Source organism: Cataglyphis hispanica, chromosome 10 (assembly GCF_021464435.1).
Source record: "Cataglyphis hispanica isolate Lineage 1 chromosome 10, ULB_Chis1_1.0, whole genome shotgun sequence".
NCBI classification, from domain to species: domain Eukaryota; kingdom Metazoa; phylum Arthropoda; class Insecta; order Hymenoptera; family Formicidae; genus Cataglyphis; species Cataglyphis hispanica.
In genome coordinates this window covers 4986679-5009722 of record NC_065963.1, presented here as the reverse complement: position 1 = coordinate 5009722, position 23044 = coordinate 4986679, and the positions used below count along the sequence as shown (strand labels likewise).

General features: G+C 25.1%; 1 protein-coding gene across 2 annotated transcripts; it reads right to left on the bottom strand.

Moving 5' to 3' along the window:
* Window positions 1-4343: 4343 nt before the first annotated feature.
* LOC126852594 (elongation of very long chain fatty acids protein) lies at window positions 4344-16204 on the bottom strand. Of its 2 annotated transcripts, none has more exons than XM_050597554.1 (4): window positions 15771-16204; window positions 8315-8391; window positions 7961-8232; window positions 4344-6810 (listed from the first exon to the last, which is right to left on the bottom strand). In XM_050597554.1, the coding sequence occupies exons 2-4, from the start codon at window positions 8361-8363 to the stop codon at window positions 6322-6324; spliced, it is 810 nt and encodes a 269-aa protein (XP_050453511.1). In that variant the 5' UTR covers window positions 8364-8391; window positions 15771-16204; the 3' UTR covers window positions 4344-6321. The 2 variants fall into 2 exon arrangements, with proteins under 2 accessions (XP_050453511.1, XP_050453508.1); XM_050597551.1 differs by having other exon boundaries at window positions 4345-6810; window positions 8315-8387.
* Between the last annotated feature and the right edge of the window lie 6840 nt (window positions 16205-23044).

Sequence of the window (23044 nt, the reverse complement as noted above, 5' to 3'; positions counted from 1 at the left end):
TTGACTGCAAAGCACACTGCCGTGTTTCTGTTCCATCGTAAAGGAATGTCATTGTATGTAATTATAACACGTTTGCTTAATAAACACTGGAGGTCTCCAAGAGCACTGACACTTATTCTTTTAAAAAAATGACCTTTCAGATAATTTAATTATGAACAAATATTGAATATTTATAGATATTTAAATGAAATAAAAATAGTATTGAGTAAAAAAAGAAATTGCAGCATCTAGAAGGTTTATTTTACATTTTTTGATTTTTTATTATTTGTCAATCGATTTTATCAATTTATTGTAAAATATTTACATTTTATTGTAGACATCCTCTATGTCTTATTAGTCTTATCTTTACGTCATATTATGCAGCAATTATGATCAATATACATCGTGAAAAGTATACAATGATAAAGGAGAACATTTGTGCACTTTGGAAGTAATTTTGAAAGATAATTTTTATAGATAAAAAAATAAAAATGTAATAGTGTTGTAAAGTTTATAATCAAACGATTTTATTTGTATAAGTATATACGAAATAAACTTATCGCAACATATGTTTCCTTTTTCCTATATATTTAAAATTATCTTCAAAATTGTTACATGTTTATTAATTGTATGTTGCGCGATATTGCTTTAGAATTGCAAATAATAATAGCATTTAACTTAAAGTAAATAAAAAACAATTAAGTAAAAAAAAAAACTGAAAACTAAGAGCCAAGGCGCGAGTGCGTAAACTTATTATTATTACATTTTATTAATATACAAAATTATTGAATATTGATAATATATTTAATATATTTAATAATATATTTAATATTGATATGAATATATAAAGATTTCATTGTTTTTAAAATTTGACATATGCAATATTCATTGTTGCAGTCAAATTTTAAATTAAAATTAATAATAAAAAAAGAACATATTTTAATGCATATTCATTAATAAAATTTAACAATAATAAGTTTGCGCACCAATACCCGCATCTTGGCTTTGCCGGTTTTTCTACTTAATTATAGATTGCATGCTCTAAATATTTGCGAATCTATTTCTAATTTTTAATATAATAAAAAAGAAAAAATTTTTTGTGATTGTCCAAATATATATATATAAGATATATATTAAGGTCAACTTCTTGTTGTGATCAAAAAGTTGGCATATTCTTTTCAACTAATAGTCCTGTAACCGACATAGCAGGTTTTCGAAATTTGTTAAGTCCCTAATTTTGTCGGCGACACACTTTTCCAGTTTCATCTTCTTCGTAGATAATCTCGGCTAATTGCAATATAATTGCACTAAATGCTGAGACGCGTGACATTGTTAAGAAAGTGAATATGAAATGTTGCAGCAATTATAAGCAACATTCGAGAAAGGGAAGACATACATTTTTGTTAACTATGATATTTTTTTTATTGTGGGGTGTGTTACTGCGTAATGATAGCACTTATAGGAGTATCCTATAAGAAAATTACTTGCTTATTTCCTGTCGATAATATATATTTGTTTGTCAAGACGCAATTGAATAATCAAGAGCATATATTGGACAAATAAAATATAAACCGGACTTTTTCCAAAACATTTTATTTGATCAAAATTTTCTTATCGCACACCCAAATCATTTTTCTACATAATTTCCACTAAAATCTAGTATTTTTGCCATCGGATTGACAATTTTTTATTTTTGTGCAATCGGCTTTGGACACGTTCCACTATTTTTTATGACATAATAAAAGAAAACTGCCAATCTGGTAGCTAAAATGCTACAGATATGGTTAGTGGAAACTATAAAAAAATTTGGATGTGCGCTAAAAATATTTTGTATGTAGATAATGTGTATTATGTGTGCAATGCTGTTTAACCATTAAAGAAAACTCCTCGTCTCAATGTTCAAAATATTTCTTAATATATTATATTTTTTTTCTTCTATTTTATTTTTTTACATTTATCAATTTTTGAAAGTGAAATTAGCATTAAGAAAATAGCAATCACTGCTCTGCTTGTTGTACTGATTAAAGCGGGGAGCACACACTTTTGCATAAGCGCATAACCATAAACATAAAGAAATTGATTGGTCCACAAATGTATGCATAAGAAAATGAACCAATCAATTTCCTTATACTTATAGTTTTGCGCTTATGCAAAAATGTGTGCTCCCCGCTTAACCACGTACTATTTTCAACGTTATGCACGTATTATGACACTGATGTCAATTGTTTTATAATCAACTAAATGTCATTATAATTCTTGCAAGAATGCGAAAACGAAGAAAAAAAAAGAGAATAAGGAAATATAAATTGTGTAATCTTGAGGTATCTAAAATATTTATTTGAAAAATATACATAACTCTTTAATAATAGAGAAAATTATGAAAAGAAGAGAGAGAAAGGCATAGAAAGAAAGGAAGATTATTGACAAAAAGATATCTACTACACAATAAAAAAGTAAACAATTTTACGTTTCAATTTAGACATATTTTACAGTCGTAGTAAAGAATACATTTACATCGATACAAAATGTTAAAAATATTGAAAATATATAACTTATTGTAAAAATTCTCTTTTTGAGGACTAATTATAAGAAAGACTAGCATAAATGTCTTTTTTTCAAAATATTCCGTTTTTAAAATTATTCCCATAAGACAATTTACAAAATTCAGAGATATTCAAAATTAATTATTTAATTTTCTGTTTTTTAGACCTATACAAAAATTTACCGTAATTATATTGGCAATATTAATAATGTGTGTTGAAATAATTTTATTTCTATTATCGGGATTTATAATTGATATTAATAATTGGAATTTTTATTGGGATATAACAATTATAATATTGTTAATAATAATAATAATAAACATTAATAATATTGCATTATAATACATATCTTGCTTAAAACCAACATTCTTACAGTTAATTTGATGTTAATATATTCGTGAAATTTGCTTATTGTAGATAATGAATTGTAAGAATTCAAATAAATAATTAAATATTTATTTATTCATGTGAATATGTATGTAAAAATACTCGTTGTGCAATAAAGAAAGAAAAACGTCATGGAAAAAACCGATAAGACAGCTTAAAGTTTGTATAATCGAAAAATTTATTGATTTATACATGCATATGCAATTTCTTATAAAAATAATATTATTATATGTAAACACTCATTTTTACAAAAACGATAATATTACATATCAACTTTTATAAAATTCTTTTTTACATGATTTTTTTCAAGTCTCAACATGTCACTTTTATCTTTATAATAGATAAATATAGATAATAAATAATAACAGATTTTAAATAATAGATAAATATTTTATTTTAATTTTTGTCTCATGGAAAAAATTGTGTTTAGCTATATTTTCTTTGTATAATTATTTGTTAGATTTCATATAATCGATTAAATAACAAAAAAAGTGAAATAAGTTGATTGAATTTGTTTTTTGATTAACTAAAAGCAATCGACCAAACAAAAAAGACAAAATTCATTTTTACATAAAATTAATTGGCATATTTTATTTGATATTTGCTATTAAAATAGAAAAAGAATCTAGCCATTTTCTCTAAATCCATTTGTCGTTTTTAATGCGCAAATAGAATTCTTCATATATGAAGCAGAAACGACCTTAGTCAAGTCCATGACATCGAATTCTTGCATTCAAATTATGCACTAATAATGTATAATTCATTAAATTTCTTAAATTTCTGCATATAATAAATAAATAAGAAATTTTTACTTAAATGAAAATTTTGATAAAAAAATACAAGAGACTTTGTTGTCATATTCTAATTTTGATTTAGTAAGATAAAATTATATATAATTAATAAAAAATATAGCGTTAAAAGTGTAGATTTTATCAATATTATTTATAATAAATTAAAATAAAAAAATTAGCATTTATAATTAAAATAATAAATCTGCATAATAAAATTAAAAAAAGGAAATATAAATATTAATCGACATGAGTGACAATTTAAAAAAAAAAAGCAGAATGACAGTGCAAAATGCACGAAAGAAGATTATTTAAATAAAAAGTCTTCTTTCAGTGCATTTTGCATTGTCATTCTGCTATATTTTTCAATTGTCACTTATGTCGATTAATATTTATATTTGCTTTTTAATTTTATTATACAAATTTATTATTTTTAATTATAAACGCTAATTTTTATTTTAATTTATTGTAAATAATATTGATAAAATCTACACTTTTAACGCTATATTTTTATTAATTATATCTTATAATTATTTATTATCTATTAATTATAATTTTATCTTATATAATCTTATCTAAATGAAAAGAAATTAATTTTATTATGTAATGAAAGGCAATTTATTTAAATAAGCCTATCATTGTAAAATCAGCACATCATTGCTTTGAATTATGCGCATCATCAGATTGCGCCTAGTATGTAATAAAGACACTATAATCTTGAAAGAATAATTGTTTTGTCAAAAAAATATATATTATAATGTATAATAATTGATAGAGTATGTATAAATATGTAACATTAATTATTTTTTAATTACTTTTTAATTTTTGTTTATTGTAATTATGTGCTCTTTTAATTAATAATTAATATATATTTAATGCAAGTTTTTTCTTTCAAGGCATATCCACACATACACATCATGAGAATAGAATAAGCAAATGTAACATATTTGTTCCATAAAGCAAAAGCAATGTTTTTCGAATTTTTATTAAAAATTTTTAATGAAAGTATGATATACAAATCAGAAAAGTATACTTGTGCATCTGAAAAAAATATGTGATTATTATGCTAATCATTAAAATACACATCTTGGTATACTATCTTATATATTCTTATGTAACTATATTATGTAATTTATGTAATTTGCATGCAATTTTTGTAAATATTCCTTGATTAATAATATTATAAATTGGATGGATGTATATTAAAAGCCGCTCGTCTTTTATTCAATATATTCTCAATGTCATCCAATTTATTCTCAAGTTACGGTGAAATATTTAGCGCAATGTATTTTACATCTGTTTGTATTTTATGTACTAGCAAATAATAAAAAAATTCTTAACATTAAATCATTCTAAATTACAGAATAAAATATATAATGCAATTTTTTATTATCTATTTAAATAAATCGGCACTTTAACTGTTGTGAATCAAAAAATTTTAAATGTCTTGCGACAGAATATTGTATTTTTATTATATCAATAATAAATTCAGCCTTCCAATAACTTAATAACTTTTTTTACTCTAAAAATGCGTTGGATTAGTCATAGTTTTATAGATATTGTTAAGATATTCGAACAAGCTTTTCTAAACCAAATATTGTCATGCCTTTTAATTTATGTTTGAAAACAATTGTTGGACAGTTATTTAAGACACTAATAAACGTTATAATGCAATACAAAATATTTCTATTGAAGCAGCGCTGGATTCTCATCGTAGAGAAATCATTTGGTTTTTATGAGCAATCATTGATAAGACATTTATTGATGAATAATTCTGTCATCGATATTCGGCAAAAATCTTTTTACAAAAATGTTCATAAATTAAAATTAAATTGAATGAAATGTTAAATATGAAGTCAATGAAACATAAAATATTATAAAAAAATCATATTCTGCTATCTTTATAATTCTTTCTAACAAGATTATTTAATTTTCACTTTCTATTATAAAGAATATATATATATATATTATACAAGATTATATTTCTGTTCATATTTTTCATTTTTGATATTATTAAAAATGTTTTAATATATAATAAATTTGCATAATAAGAATGTATTATGAGTGAAATACACAGAATCTTCTTTAAAATATTTTTTCAGAAGCAAAATTGGATAAATTTAATTTAAATAATACCTAATTGCAAATTTAATTTAAATATATCTAATTGCATATTACAAACAAAAGTTCATTTCACAAACTCTTCAAAATCTTGTACAATCGAAGAAACGCATCTATACTTTTACAGAAATAATGATCAAGTCATCTGGTCAAAGATCATCTGGTCAAAGATCGCTAAGCCGATCGTTTTCAAGGCAAGTGTGTTAATAAATTAATCTTTCCACCTTTTCGCATGCGTTAATCTACTTTCGTAACTTGCGTAGAAATATCGGCGGATTTCTTTCTCTTGTGCATTAGGTACGATGTTTATTACAACTACGTTACAAAATTTAATATATATTCTCCTTGATAAATCATCTTTGGAGGAATCATTTTTTCATTCGCGTAGTTACAGTCTTGCGAACAGAAAAACTCCGCGAGTTTTTTAATTAGACTTATCTAGATCGAAAATCGAATTACTATTGACGCAAATAGAACGGTTCATAGTCATACGCATAATATCATTAGTCTTTCGTCGTTTCTGATCGTTTATTCTTCGACTTTCGATTTTTATAATTGTTCACATAGAACGATCCGAACATGTAAATAAATAAGCCGGCGTTGATTGTGAGTAGGAACGAAAGCGGCTTCGGGAAGTTACAATTGGTAAACAACATCTGCAAATTGTGGAAGAATATTATGATAAACTGCACGATCTGCATAGTGGTCAAATACTTTTTCCACCAGAGGTACTTTTGCATATGCGGCCCAAATGCTGCCAGCATATAGTACGTGTACATGAAAATGTGAATGAAAGCGTTGATGACACCGAGGAGGGTCGGATGACCGCCGGCGAAGAATTTGACACCGATCCAAGCAACGATCGGCATCATCGAGTGATGGTAGAGGTGTAGAAACGAGATTTGACGATCCTTCTTGCGCAGCACGAAGAACACAGTGTCGAGAAGCTCGATCAGCTTACATATGAAATACGCATAAACAGCACGGGCCATCTACGGAACGACATAATTATGTAAAGATCGAGCAAATATCGTGATACCTGTAATTATTGAGTGATATTTCCTTGTCACTTTTTTGCGGTCACGAGAAAACATGTACCTTCTATATTGCCTAATATTTAAATTAAGATGACTTTTTAATAATTTTCTCTACATATGTAGATACTTAAATATATGTGATTGGATCTAATATCTAGTGAACTCAATATTTAATATCTAGGAAAGTCTTGTATCGAAATATTCATGATGGATATTGATCCCATTTAAGTAAATTGAACCTCTTCAAAAGTCTTATTACCGTTATTTTCTAATACATAAAAAAAAATTACACAAACATGCAGAAACGCTACAAGATTGCAACACTGCGAATGCGTTTCAAAAGTGATCATAATATAATATTACATGTGCAATATTATGTAATATGGAAGAAAGTCAAGAGTCTTGCATAAATACAATTATAATATATGTATATTAATTGGTTAGCAACATGTGCACTGGAAAAAAAAAACACTATAGCCAATTAAAAAAATGTTTGTCAATTAATCCAATAAAATGAATAAGAAATTATAGAGACATTTCAATTTTTACTTTTGTTATTATGATAATTATCATTAGATATACGTCAGATTTTATATGTAAATAATAGAACGATACATGTGCAAGTACCGAACAATTCATCGTTACATTTTACAATTATTATATTTTTTTGTAATATTTTTACAATTATTTATTTAAAAAATTAATATATTCTGTAATATACTATGAGATTCTCGGTGAAACCATGCCTAATGGAAAGTTAATAAATTATTAGCTTATTTGATCACAGTTGCTTATATCATCTTTTTGTCATTTTCCAAATAAGTTTCTCAATTTCACTGAAACCTTTAAAATAAATAACCTTTTAAACTGTCTCACGTGATTTTTATATATTACGTCATCTTTTCTGCGATATATTATATAAAATCCCATTTCAATATTAATATCTTACAAGTTTTCAATATTATTACAACTTTGTTGAAATGTTTCATTTTCATATCTCTACAATATTTGTGTAATATTGTACTGCAATTTGTAGTGTTCTACATCATATGGACTATTATCATAGATTTGTTTTATTAGAAATAACTTAAATGTCAAAACTTACCCTTATAGAGCTCGGTTTATATAAATAATCGACCGGTTGACAGATATAATTGTATTCGTATAACCAACCGGCCATCAAGCCCTCATAAAATAGATAAAGGCTTAATAAAATCTGGATAAAATTGTAAATTATCATAGTATTCTTTAAATCATATGGCTTCTTGTTCTTCATGTAATTCGGTCCGGCGAACACGCAAAAGTATAAGTACGTCCCTACAATCGTTAGGGCTGGAACAGGGCTAGAAACCAGAAACCATCCATTCGTTCTCGGATCTAGAGAAATATAAGTAAAATTAAGCATATATGTAATGTATTTTCTAAAATATAAAAGTCTTTTAAAATGTTGTAAAATTACCATATTTGTTGTCTACTACATCTCTATACCACTCCATGATGCTCGACATCTTGCAATCTCAAAACTTGAAAATCTATCTAAAACACGTTTTGCAAATTATTTCAAAGTGCCCAAAGATTTTTTGATTATTTTAAATTTTATATTCCTTTTCTTCCAAAAGTTTAAGGAAAAGAAAGTTACCTTTCCCACTTATTTTAATAACAGTTTAAAGACATGAGTTACAAAAATTTTATAATATTTGTGTATGTAATAATAATTACAATAGTATTGAAATATTAATATATCAAAAATTGAATATATGAATGAATGTATAAATGAAAAGAAAAAGAAATGGAAAGACACATTTTATTATTATCTATCATCTATTGCAGAGAATTTTGATGTTTCAGTTTCCTATAAAAATGCTCATAAGCAAAATTACTCCACGAGTAGTTACAACAGTGATGCAAAATATTGCAACTGTGTAACAAACGTGGATATTAATCATACGTTGACAAAAGTATATAGCGTGTTGCCCTGCTTGTCTCTTTATTCGTGGTTGTCCTAATGATAATGTGAGTTTTCATTACGCAGAAAGTGACAATATCAGCGACGTAAAGTTGTTTGCGCCTTTCCTAAATTACAGCTAATAATTGCGACGTGAGATACATCTACATACAAGTAGCATTCAAGTGAACAATCTGCAAGTGTCATAAGATATATATCATTATTTCTGATTTAAAAATTTGCTAATATTGGGAAAAAAATGCGGGGCTCTAAATCTATAATTTGCAATATTTTAGATATAATGTTACACTTAAAATAAATTTTACAATTAAAATAAAATTAATGGGTAAGCTACAAATTGTATGTAATTCTGGCAGTCTCCGTTGTCATATTACAAAAGTTATTACATCATAATGAAATTAATGAACGAGGATTTAGGTTAGCGCGAATAGAGAAATTAATTTTCTAATGCAATTTTCACAGCTGTTTCTTTCTTAGAATAATCTTCTTCATGTGACCCTGACCCAACATAATAGCTAACCGCAATCTTCCTTTTACCTTTGTAAAAAGTTATCATGATTGACATTAAATGATACGAGTCATTGGGATTCTTTACGCCATAAAACCGAAAACAAAATAAAAAACCAGGCAGACAAAAAATAAAGAACCAAAAGAAAAAGAAGTCTTTTTAGTTGTAACTGCAATTTTTTCTTATGCTAAAGATCAAAATATTATAAAATAAAATAAAATGATTAATATAGCAAGTTTGTTTTATAAAATCTATAAACGTCAGATATTCGAAAATTTCTCATTATTTTGTTTTATAGAATGCTCTATTTACAAGAAAAGAAATTTAAAATACATTACATAAAAAATAAGATTGAAGCTAATATCAAAAGTAAAAATTCGTTGCATTTATGTGTAGCGTTCGCTAAAATTTTGGATTTGATTATTCGTCATCGGGTCAATGACTTTTCTAAAGAAATAACAGGTTTCGGTTCGCGTTCGGACCAAGGTGAACGAGATTTCAGTAAATAGTTTCAGCGAAGCTAACGTCTTTCTTTGATACTTTTCTTCCACGCAAGGCAAATTGGCGGATTTCCCCGATGATCAATCTTGTCCTGCATTGTGCATCGCAACCCTTATAAAAGCCCTTTTTCAAGAATATTGAACAAATTGTTATTACTTGATATGTTTATATGAGTCTAAAGCAACACATATATCTATCTATACGTACATACATGCATATACGTGTGTATATATATATATATATATATATATATATATATATATATATGCGCACAATATCCATATTCATATTTATACATATATGTGTGTACATGTATGTGTGTGTACTTTTACATAAAATACATACATGTATAAAACAAAATTTTGGGACGGAAAGTTTTCAAATAAACACCCTGTGTATATATGTCTTTCTTTCTTATTTTGATCTCTTTTGATCTGTTTTATTTGCAAATAATATATAAAAAATATAAAAATATAAAAAATATAAAAAATATAAAAAAAATATTTATATTTAAGTACATTTAGAATATATTTAATTACATTTAGAGTAATAAATATTGATCAAACTTTCTTGCTTTTTGAATTCAAAAAAATAACAATAACATGCTTTCTTTTAGAAAGAGATATTATTTTGAAAAAGAAAAAAATATTTTTTTTTGCTATTTTCATTTGTTTCATTATCAATGCTAAATTTTTAAAATTATTTAATGTTTTCAATTATATTATTTTATTAATATAAAAACGTAATTTTCGCAAAAAGTGTAAAATAAAAATTGAAATTAACAAGAAAACGGAATTTTTGATATGTTACAGGTAAGTAGTGCACCAAATATTTTTAAAAAGAATATTGTTAGCAACTACGCCTTTCTTCTAAACATACTATGAGACATCCATAATTCAGCTTAATACAAATAATACGATAATGAAGCGAGTATGTTGCAAGCAACCAGCTAGTTATTATGTTGTGAAATCATTATTAGCAGTAAATTGTCGTTTAACAGCGAGTTTTGAAAGAAACGATCGAAAACTTTGAAGGACGGTAATATAATTGCGGCCAAATTTCTGTGGTTAACCATAGTTTACGAGAAAAAAAAAAAAAGACAATTCTCCTCCTTGTAGAATATATCATATTCATATACGTTGATGCTACCTATGATTCTCTTTCAATTCTATTCAAGCTTCATTTTATTATTCGTGGCGTATCTGCCATTATATATAATTGAAAAAAGAAAAGAAGTAAAATGATTTCTCTGAACGAGCTTAAATTTCGGCAGTGCATTGACCGACTAACGAAGGATGCATTTGCGAGGCACCCTATCCTCGATTTATGATTGTGGACTGCGTTCGGTCCTTGGAAGAGAAACCTTGAAGAAAAAAAACAAGTGTAAACCGGTTGCAGTTCGCGGGATTCCCTACGCATAAAGATTGTGTGACTAAAGAAAAATTAAAAATAAATAATAATAAATAATAAATAATAAAAAGAAAAATCCATAACTAATCAAGAGTTACAAAGACGATCAATCAATTAATCCGCACTCTTTTTTTTTTTAGAAAGATTTTTAATTTTTTTAATTAAATAAACGTGTAGTATCAGCTATAACAATTAGTATTCCTTCATATATATTGAAAGAATAAAGGAAATGTGATTCTTTTTTTCTAGAGAAGAAAATAAAAGAGAGAAAAGATATATATAAAATATTTTCTTCTTATTCCGTATATATATATAATTATAATATATCCTAATTATATATATATATATATATATATATATATATATATATATATATACATAATTATATATAATTATAATAAATATTATTGTGCTTCTTTTTTTTTATTTAACATAATTATATACAATATAATATGTAATACATAATGCAAGAATGACCATTAGTAATAATACATTGTATGTTAAAAATACGCACAGAGATTATATTGGAAAAATCAACTATTGGTTTAATATCTGAATGACATAGCATGGCTTCATTTATTCAATGTATATTATGATTTTGTATGTTTTATAAATTTGCAATTGTAGTATTTGTTTATCATGTTTAAGTATATTAGTGTTCTTCCTTTTACAGCAATTTATTTATTAGTTAGTTTAAGTCTAATTTTTATTTTTATTTTTATATATATATATATACATAAATGATTTAGTTAATAAATATATAAATGTATGTATATGTATGTATGGACCATGTGTGTGAGTGTAATAATTTGCGAAATAATTATACGAATAAAGAATGTTTTTTTTCAACTTACATAAAAAACTAAAAATAATAAATCTGGTAGAGAGCATATTTGTTTCAATTATTTAGATTTAATTAGAATTTTAAGAACAGTCTTAGATGAATGATTGAAATCATCGAAGAAATTGATCTTAAAATAATAAATATGTACGAAATTTCGCTTGTTTCATTGACGGTCATTTCACAGCTTCGGCAAAAGTAGATGTATCTGCATATGTAAAGTCCCACAAAAGTAACCTCGCCCTTTTAAAGCTAAGAAAGGTCGACATCAAAAGTTTTTATTCACGAGTGTTCCACCTTGAGACGAATTCCATGAGACGATGACCGTCAAAATTAAGTTTATGCACTTATTGTCAGCCGAAAAATGCATTATAGTCAATATGCGCAATAATCTCAAAAAGTAATTATTTTAAAATACATTTAGTATTTCTCTTTTTTTCTGATATAATTACAATATAAATTATATTTAAATATTAAATTTCTTTATTATAAATTACATTGTATAACAAGGCTCTTGTAATAAAAATTAAATAAAAAGTCGTGATACTTTCAAGGAAAATAATTCAAAACTTAATGCATTATTAAATGCGTTATCTAACAAACTTGAAACGTAATTTCCTCGGTATGTTTTTTTCATATGTCATTAATATTTATACAATCATAATGCATCATTAATGATAGTACATATCATGCACATTTGCAAATTGTATTTAATATTTTAATAGTAAAATATAATTATAATCTATTAAAAATTCTATTAAAATTCATTTAAAAAAACTATTATAATTTCTAAGCGATTGTGTCTCATAAGCAAACATTATAGGTATTATTTTATCAAAATAATGCCTATAAAATTATTTTAAATAAATTTTTTGAATGTCCACTTATCGTGTATAAAATTATAATGTGAGTTTATTAGAGAGAAAAATTAAGTTATGCATTCCATCAGAATATGATGTCAAATAAAAAAATTTATTCATTAAAAAAAATAATAAATGTCTAACAAAAATAACTAAATATCTAACAAGATTAACATAACATAACGCATTCGAGATTAGTAGAAGGTATGTATACACGATAAACTAACTTCTTTTTGATGGAAATTATTTAAACGCAGGCTTCTATTAAAAATTTAAAAATTAAACAAATATTTAATAAACTGTTTTGTTGAATGTAGTTTTGTTCGATCTAATTTAAAATGCTAATATAATTTTATGGACTGATACTTAATGATTATTATCTTAGCAGTAAGCAATTTATGATAATTATTTAAGGTACATTAGCAAGCAAAAAAATTTCAATGTTTCCATGAACTATTTGCCCTTCGCGGTAACGCATAGCGATATATGTAACAAAATATTTATTCAATTCTTTCACAACAAGATGTGACGTCTGCGTCATATATATGCTTAGATATGCTTCGATATAAGAAATAAATGAAAAAAGTGCATTAGTAAAGTGTATGCATACGGAACTGCAAATCTCTCAATGTTCTATACTATTGGCAATATTGTTATCTTCGTATAAATCACCGATTAAAGAAATTGATCGGATAAAATTGATTCCTAAAATTGGGTCCTTTTTCTGTTATAATCCTGTCGCAAGTTCAAAGATTAGATACTGATGTAGCAAGTTTTAATCGCGGCACTCAGCGATCTATTATCAATATTCGTGACATACTGCTTCTACAATTAGAAAGTATAAGTTATAATTGTATAGATAGAGATATATAATATTTGAAGAGATAAATATATAGTAGGTTAACGTAATTAGATAGATAGATAAATATACAATAACAGGCTTGTCAAACAATTAATCAACGAAATGTTGAAAAAGTACAAAAGAAAATAATGTCTGAAACGTTTCAGCGATTGTCCAGAGGAAACAAGTCACTATAAAATTTCGCAATTTTAATGAAAGAATTTTTAAATTGTTATTTAAATCGGTCCTTGAAACATTTTTTTTTATGTTTGCTGCTTATCTTGAAGAATCTCTTTCATAATAATCGTTCTCAAACTTTTAATTCTTATTTCAATTCTTTAATTAGCTTTTTCGCGCGACCACATTTGTTTGCGCTTCTAACACACAATGCATTAATAATTTTGGCTTCAAAAATACCTAGATACATATCGTACTTCAAAGAAAAAAATAATGGTACATGATTATTGGTCGCTCGAAGTCACTGATTTTCTCGGCCGCGTCCTTAAAAAGTTCCGGCCGTTCATTTACGCGTCCTTCGGCGCGGCAGAATCCGCGAGGAAATGTCCGCGATTGCCATCTACGTTCTATATATTCTTAATGTCTTGTAAAAAATATATTAATATGTATGTTGCTTTTTATAAAGACAATGTATATCCTGCAATTGCTAATACTTAAATACATGTCAAAGGAATAAAGCGAGTTACTAAATACATACGAATTGCACACTTCATTGTGCATGACAATTGCGATGTGCTTGCAGAAATCGGTATACATATCATTCCTATATTTGATTCAGCAGTAGTTTAGAAATTGTTTACACGATATAATGAAAAAATAAATAACACAATTTTAGGATTTAAATAAAAAAAAAAAAAATTATTAAAGCGGAAAATAAAAATCAGGATTAATGAAAAAATTTATTAATGAAATGAGCAAATTTAAGCAGATCTATCTGTTTAGGATATAACAAGAAACGTTACATATATATGCATATAACAACGGACTTTGAGTTTAATTCTTACGCATTAATGAAACATTCATTAGACTGCAGCTTGGAAACCACTGGCTGATAATATTATTAAACTTGAGACCGGTATGCAAGTAAAAGTGCAGACAGGCATTCCAATATATATTTTTTCTCATATTGCTATCCCGATAAAAAAATAACTTATAAATATATGGTTCGTATATTAAGCAGAAATAATTTTTTTAATGTGACACATATACAGATAGACAAAAAGACATTTTGACTATTTAGCAGTTTTCAATATTATGTAAAAATAAATTATTTTAATGTAAAAATAGATAAATAAATAAAAGTTAAAAAAAAGTTTAATTATAATTATATTAACTTACTTAATATTCGATGACACGTTTTCTTATTATTAAGCGTTATACAATCATAAATTATATATAAAACCTTATAATTTAAAACAGTACATTAAATGTTTTACATTATTTTTTTTAAAAAATTAAAGATATAACTGAAGTAAAAAATTAAAATATATGAAAATTCATTGCATCTTAAGAAGCTTATTTAAAAATGATTATTACATGTATTTTATGCAATGTTATATGCAATGTTTTCAAAGCGCTTTAACTTGATTTTATATGATCAGTCCAAACTCCAAGTTTGCATATAGTCTCATCTAAAAGTTGTAAGATTTTTTCCAAGTTTCATTGTTCTTCAAGATATAAGGCAAAAGTGCATCGGTCATTTTGACTGATCATTTTGTAATGATGTAAAACATACAAAAGCTTTTCAAATACAAAGATTTTAAGTTATCATTTTAATAATATAAATGCAATCCACTTCTTAAAATTTTTCTTCATTTTATTTCTTTACTTAACATTGTTCAATTAGACTCAAAATGATAATGTGGTAAAAAATTAAGCATTTAATTGTTTAATGCTTTTTATCTGTCAATCGGATAAAGTCACAATTTATTAATGATAAATTATAAAAATTTTTGAATCTGAATACTCACGTTAAAGAAAAATCGGTGCGACGAATTTAACAATACAGCCGAAATCTTCTCGTTGTCGAACTCGACGATCGTGACATGCAGTTGTACTACTGATTTCTTGCTCTCTTCTAAGAGTTTTTCAATCTTTTCTTATTATTTCAACAATCCGTCAATTCGTAATTACTAAGTATTTATGATATCTTTGCTATGATTATTTTTGCTATTGTAGATTCGTTTTTTAGTCGTTATAGAATACTTTTGCAAATTCCGGGATCATCCACTGTTTAACGAATGAGAATAATAAGCGCGTGTAATTGAATGAATCGAAATGCAAAGAAAATCGGGAATAAATAGAAAAGGATTGATAAAGGGAAAGTGGAGAGAGAACGACTTAGTTGCTGACGCAAGTTTACGAAGCACTGTCCGGGCACTATGTGCGGAGTGGCAGATAAGTTGTGTCTGGTGGTAACGGATGCCATGGTGCACCACTATTGTTTTCCCCTTTCACGTCTCACCTGAATGACGTAGATGTCCTCCGGAGTGGTAATGGCGCAATGTACAAATGACGCGATGTTTGTATTTTTTTATAGCATCAGACCGATCTCTTTTGTGGTAAACATTGTCAAAGATTTATCACAAAAATATTTTTTTTTTATCTATAGATCTATGTCAAAATATTATGAATATTTTATATCTAAATATTTATTTATGAAATTTTGTAAATGATGGAATTTTAAATATTTTATTCAGAAAGATACTTTTAAATAAGTGTACTTTTTAAAACAAATAAACATAAAAAAAACAATAACACATTGAAATAGATGCAGTACAATATTGAATTATTAACAATAAGATGCTCAGGCTACTTTTTATTAACGAAATAGCGGATTCATTTAATTTTCAAAAAAGGACAAAAATCTATAAATGAAAAAAATAATTTTAATATATAATTATAAAACAATAATAAATATATTCTAAAAACAAAAAAGATGTTGAAATGGTGCATTTAGAATTTATTGTTAATATCATTCATATTGTAAGAGTATAATAATAGAATCGTAGAATAATAAAAGTTATATTGTAATAAGTATGAAGTAGAATAATAATAGAATTTATTGTTATAGTATAATTGTTCAAAGATCAGATTAATATCTTCAGAAAAAAATTGTGTTAACTAAAAAACGGATTAAAAATTAAATATTAATTTTAACTGTAAGATGATATATTATAGATATACATTATACATATGTATAAATTATAATATATTATTAAGTGGGAAAACTGGCAGATAAGAGCTCGAGCGTAAATAAGTAAACATATTATTGTTAAATTTTATTACTAATTACAGTACATTATAAATATATATTTTGGGCCGTTTTTAGTCTATCTTCAGCATTAAATATTATAATAATTATTTGTATAGTAAGGAACATATCGTTATACATTATAATATATTATACTCGTAATAATAACAGCGATAAGAATAAGGTAAAAACAATTAAGTGGAAAAACTAGCAGATAAAAACTCAGGCATCGGATATCGGAACGCGAACTTATTTTTGTTAAATTTTATTAACTGCTAATTTTATTAATGCGTATTAAAAATATAAGTTTTAAACCGTTTTTTGTTCGCAATTAATTTCCAAATTAAAAATAGCAATAAATTTTTAATTTTTAATATTTATAAATAAAATATTTTATGGTATATTATATTTTCAATAATAGATAGTTAACAATATTTGAAAAATTTTCGCTAATTTTTTTATTCATAAAAATTCATATTTTGATTAAACGTTGATTAGATCAAACATTTGTTTTGTAACATTAAAATTGGATCAATGAATTAAACAAAACTTCAATCTTTTGTAATATATTTTGTAACTTTATTTATAAATTTTAGTATGTTATTATTAGATTCTTAAAGTGAATATTATTCAAGTATTGTCTAACGTAAACGTTATTAAGAACGTTATTAAGTTAAATGCTTCTTACTTTTCGCGAATATTTTCTTTATCTTTCTATTTTCTGCAATCTATTACTGAAAATAGACACAATGTATTTAATTCATTTATAAATATTAAAAATTATAAGTGGTCTTAAAACTTATCTGAAAAAAATCTTAAATTTATTTATATAAATTATTTAATTATTATAGATCGTTAAATTGTCAAGTTGTACAAATTATCAAAATATGCAATCTCCAGGATGACAGGTACTCATGAAGTAAGCACAGCGAGAGGACCAATCAGCATCGCTGATCGAAAAAAAGGCAACAATGTTAATAAAAATAAAAACTTAATAAAAATATAAACTTAGTTTTGGCGGGAATATAATGATTCAAACTTCATATATGTAATACATACTCTTAAAATGACAATGTTAATTTAAATTTCACAAAAAATATTAAATTTGTCTAGAATTTAACCAGTGATAAGTATTAATTTAATCAGTGATAAGTAATAACTGACGTGAATCATAATATCGATAAGAACATTTACTTAGTTAATGTAGTCATTAATATACCAAAATATATAAGTTTCCAATTTTACAATTGTATAAAAATTGTATACAATAATGTTAATAACAAATAAAAAAATAACATAGATGGCGAGTGCTAAAGGCGAACGGTAATCTAGTATATTATAATTAAAATCGTATATGTTCCTCAGTATAAATTATAATACGGTTATTCAAAATACATTTTATGAACACTTAATTTATATGTGTTTATATATGTTTTTTTATTGTGTTTTTTATCTCTTACGAAAAAATCGCAAGCAATTTTCTATCGCAAAAATAAGTTTTTTGTAATTTGCAATTTGACTTTTTAATATTCTGATTAATATTAGAAAAAATAAATATAATAGAAAATTATTTCTTTATGAATTATTGTTAATATTTATTATATTCAATTAAAAAAATTTATATAAATAACTTTCTCTTTAATCAACTGAATATTTTTAATCATAGTATGAATATTATATATAAATATAAACGCGCGCATGCAATCACATACACACAGCACATGTTATCCTTTTTTCAAATTGTAGTCATCACTTATGCAAATAATCAAGAAGATACAGAATATCAAGAAAAAAACAAGTATTTTTCCTGTTGATATGTAGCTGATCTATAATCGGATCAGAGAAATAAACTGAAAATAAAAAATGATAGTTAATAAATAAATTAATAAACATTTATTAAAAATTATTAAAAAATTTTAATTATTAAAAAAATTATAATAGTATAATTATAAGGGTAATTATTAAAAATTTATAGTATCTAAAGATAATTGCGATTGATAATTCAAATTCTTTCAGTATAAATAGAAATAAACTGTAAACATATTTTTTTCTGTAACAAAAATATATAGCTACAAATAATTAAATAATATAAGATAATAAATAAAAAACAAAAAATTATATAATAATTTATGATAAAATTTAAAATAATAAGATATATCATAGTTTGCTTTCCAATTATTACATTATAATATTATATGATATTTATATTTATAAACTTACGCAAATGATTGTTATTTTTCTTAATCGCAAAAATAGTTTGCCCTATTGCAAAACAAGTCTTGGTCGAAAATCTTTATAAACAACACAATTTTTTAAATATCAAGAGACGGTAGTATTTCGCGTCATTCATGTGAAGTTTATGTAAAGTTTATGCAAAGCAATATTTGGCCATAAAATATATGTCCGATATTGAATTTTAAGATGAAAAAGCAATTTTTCATTTTAAAATTTAAAATAACTTTGAAATTTGACGAGAAGGAGCAATTTGGACAGCGGCATTGTTTTCTTGTGACGGAAAATCTATAAGAAACACATACTCTGATTATAGTTACTTGACAAAAATTTTTTTTGTCGGCCTGTGTAATTAGTATGTCACTTTTCAATTTCATATCCGTCATTTCAATGCTTGTAATGTGTAACCTGGTTAAGCGCTCTTTCGGAAAATATAGGTATTACAAAAGACGATTTCCATCGAATTTCTCGAGTCACCTCAAGACTAACTAGTAAAAAAAGGCGACAAAAGAAATCGCAAACAAGATATTTGTCATAACAAAGATAAAATCTGCAGTTTTGTTATGTTCGAGATCTTTTCTTGCATTTTTAATCTTTTGTCGTTATTTTTAATATCGTAAGTTTTTTTCTTTTGCAATGCATATTCATTAAGTAATAATGTTTAAAATCTTTATTTTTATTTCTTTAAACATTTCATATTTGCAGCAGATTAGAAGGAAGATATTAAGATATTATGATTTCCAATTACGGGATGCAAATAATTTTATTCTTTGTTACAGAAGATTTAAAGTCTTAAGCTTTTTATGTATCATCAAAAATAATGATGTTTGAGAGAGAGAGAGAGAGAGAGAAAAAGAGAGAGGGGGGGGGAGACTATCCATTCCAATTAAGAAGTAATTCCAATTAACATTCACGCAATTGCCGGAGAGTTAAATTAAATTAAAATATTTTATTTGACACATTTTATATGTATACGTAGTAATACGAGTATATTTTGACTAATATAATACTAAAATACGGAAACTCTTAAAGTTTTGTAACTATTTGAGAAACACAAAGACCAATAAAAAATGTAACATCTTGATATATTCTAAGTCTTCATAACAAATTTTTTAAATAACGTATTCCATTCGAAATACACATATAATGTAATATTTTTGTATCAATAGCATTTACTACAAACCACAGAAATCGCTAACATACATTATTATATTCTAATCATTTATAAATAGCAAATAAAAAATGACTCCAGTGCAAAAAACATTCAACAAGCACATTTTTAGACTGATTTATCTATTTTTGTAATAAAGATTAAGAAAACATAATGTCATCACGCATTTCTTGGAAACGCGAACTTGTAATTTTATTCACTCTTGTGCTTATATGTATGTATATATTACGTGGAGTAATATTTATTCAACGCTTATTGTGTTGAGTATTAGAAAGAGGATTACATTCTCTTATAACGATTTATGTTAATCTTGTTGACGAAATGGCTCTCCTTGAATGGAAAAGACTCTTTTCTCTATCAAGAAAATCTATCAATCAAGCTTGTTGATTTCTTTTAATTAAACTCTTAAGTAAATATGTATATATATATATATATATATATATATATATATATATATATATATATATATATATATATACATATAGTATATATATATATACATATATACTAACAAAAGTTTGGAGCAAAATTGCGGATCGTTACTCGCACAATACTATCATTTTTTCTTTATTTCTGATCTCTTATATTCTGAAAAAAGTATAACATTTTTTTTCATTATAATTAAACAATCCTCCAATTTTACAATTTCTTAATTATGTTGCGTGTGATAATAAAACCAGATTTTAATCATTAATACTGTATCATATGTCGTCATCAATGATGTCGTCCTAGTTTACACCACACCAATTTTAAATATGAATCGAGTTAGTATGTATTAACGTTTGATATAAATGCGTTTACATCAAGTAGATTGTGATTTCAAATACTCGTCTATGTCACATATACTATAGATACATCACATACACTATAGATTTTTAGTACTGGCAATAAATAGAGAGAGAGAGAGAGAGAGAAAGAGAGAAATATACACCCTATATTCATTATTTATATTTCAATAGAAATAAATATGGAAAAAATGTTATGGTATTATCTACTTTATCTACTTTATCTACTTTACTCGGATTTTTGAAAATCCATCAAGATAATAGGAAGAAATATTTTTTAATACGAATGTCGGAACGCAACCTTAATACATCAACGTTTACAGCGGTGTAGAAAAAATGGGATCCTAAAATATCTCGACGGGAATAGGTTTGATCAAATGATCGGTGTAAACTAAGTATGTCTCTCGAAAATCATAACAAAGATAGAATTATTTGCTATTAAATACATTCTTTGGTATATTAAATAAAAAATGAAATGCCCAATCATTATTACGAAAGCTAGTTGTTTATCTTTTAATTGCGCTTGCTTGAGAATCTCTCTGTTTAATACTTGTACAAACACACATGGCTTTCGAAGTCTTTACAAAATTCACATAAATATACCTCTTATTATCTTAATTCCACTTTCTCTTTCGTTATCTTTTGTTTCGAGTTTTTAGATCACTTTTTCGATTCTTTATTTCGCAAAACAAAATCAGATAATATTTACAAGTGAAACATATGACAATTTACGATGAGATCTTTATACGTCATAATTTGCTTAATTCATTTTAATATTTAAACGATAAAATGTGTGAATTTTACAAGCATAAGTTTGAGTTATAAAAATAATAAACATTTTTAAGATATCATAGGTATTTATAGTATTTATTTATTTATATATTTAGAAAAAGATATGTTATTTCGTCAAATACTAATTTAATTAAAATCTAATAAAATTAAAATTAAGAATTAAATTAACTTTGTTCTATCGTATAATTAATTTGAAATGCTACTTTTGTTAAATATTTATCATAATCTTTTTAGAGAAAAAAATAAATAAAAAAGTTCAAATATAAACTAGATATTTTTTTATTAAAATAATCTATTTTATTACTTTACCTAAATGCATAATTAGATTTTTTTTCAAATATTTATATTTTTATCTAGATATATGCTTAACCAATAAAATTTGTGATTATTGATGTAAAAGGTTTTTTTTTATCCAGGTATCTATGGCTATATTTTATGTCGCAGGTTTCTTATCAACTACTACTGTTTGAAATATCAAGATGCAAAACGGGTGGCTATTTCACAGGCGCACTTTACGACATACATATATCAAGTCTGCCCAAGCCGTCAATAGCGATCGATCGATCAATCGCAGTGTGATTCTTACAATTAATCGATCGGCGTGACTTTTAGTCAGAAATATATAGTTGATATGACATCAAACTAATGTCGAAAGCCAAATGTTAAAATGTTGAAATTCGATCAAATCGGCATTAAAATGGTACAAATTGACGAACCATCTTTCGACCATCAATTCAATAATTTTAATATTAAATCAAATAATTAATTATATCCAAATACTTTGCAAATTAAAAATCCCTTTAGATGATCTTGTTTAGATTATAATTCACGACAAAATTAAAGATAGAATTCTCTCTACTAATTTTATTAAATAATTAATTTTATTAAATAAATACTTTTATAAAGAGTGAGAATAATTATATATATTATTAAAAGTATTAAAAATATATATTATTTATATTTTATACGTTTCATGTATAACAACAAAATTTTATTTTAAATCCAATTGCA

Excerpts from the sequence above, each read along its gene's own strand:
- LOC126852594 (XM_050597554.1), bottom strand. The coding sequence starts at position 8,363 with ATGTCGAGCATCATGGAGTGGTATAGAGATGTAGTAGACAACAAATAT. Across the intron at positions 8,233-8,314 it reads TGTAGTAGACAACAAATATG|ATCCGAGAACGAATGGATGG; the intron begins GTAATTTTACAA and ends ATATTTCTCTAG. Across the intron at positions 6,811-7,960 it reads ATAAACCGAGCTCTATAAGG|ATGGCCCGTGCTGTTTATGC; the intron begins GTAAGTTTTGAC and ends GTCGTTCCGTAG.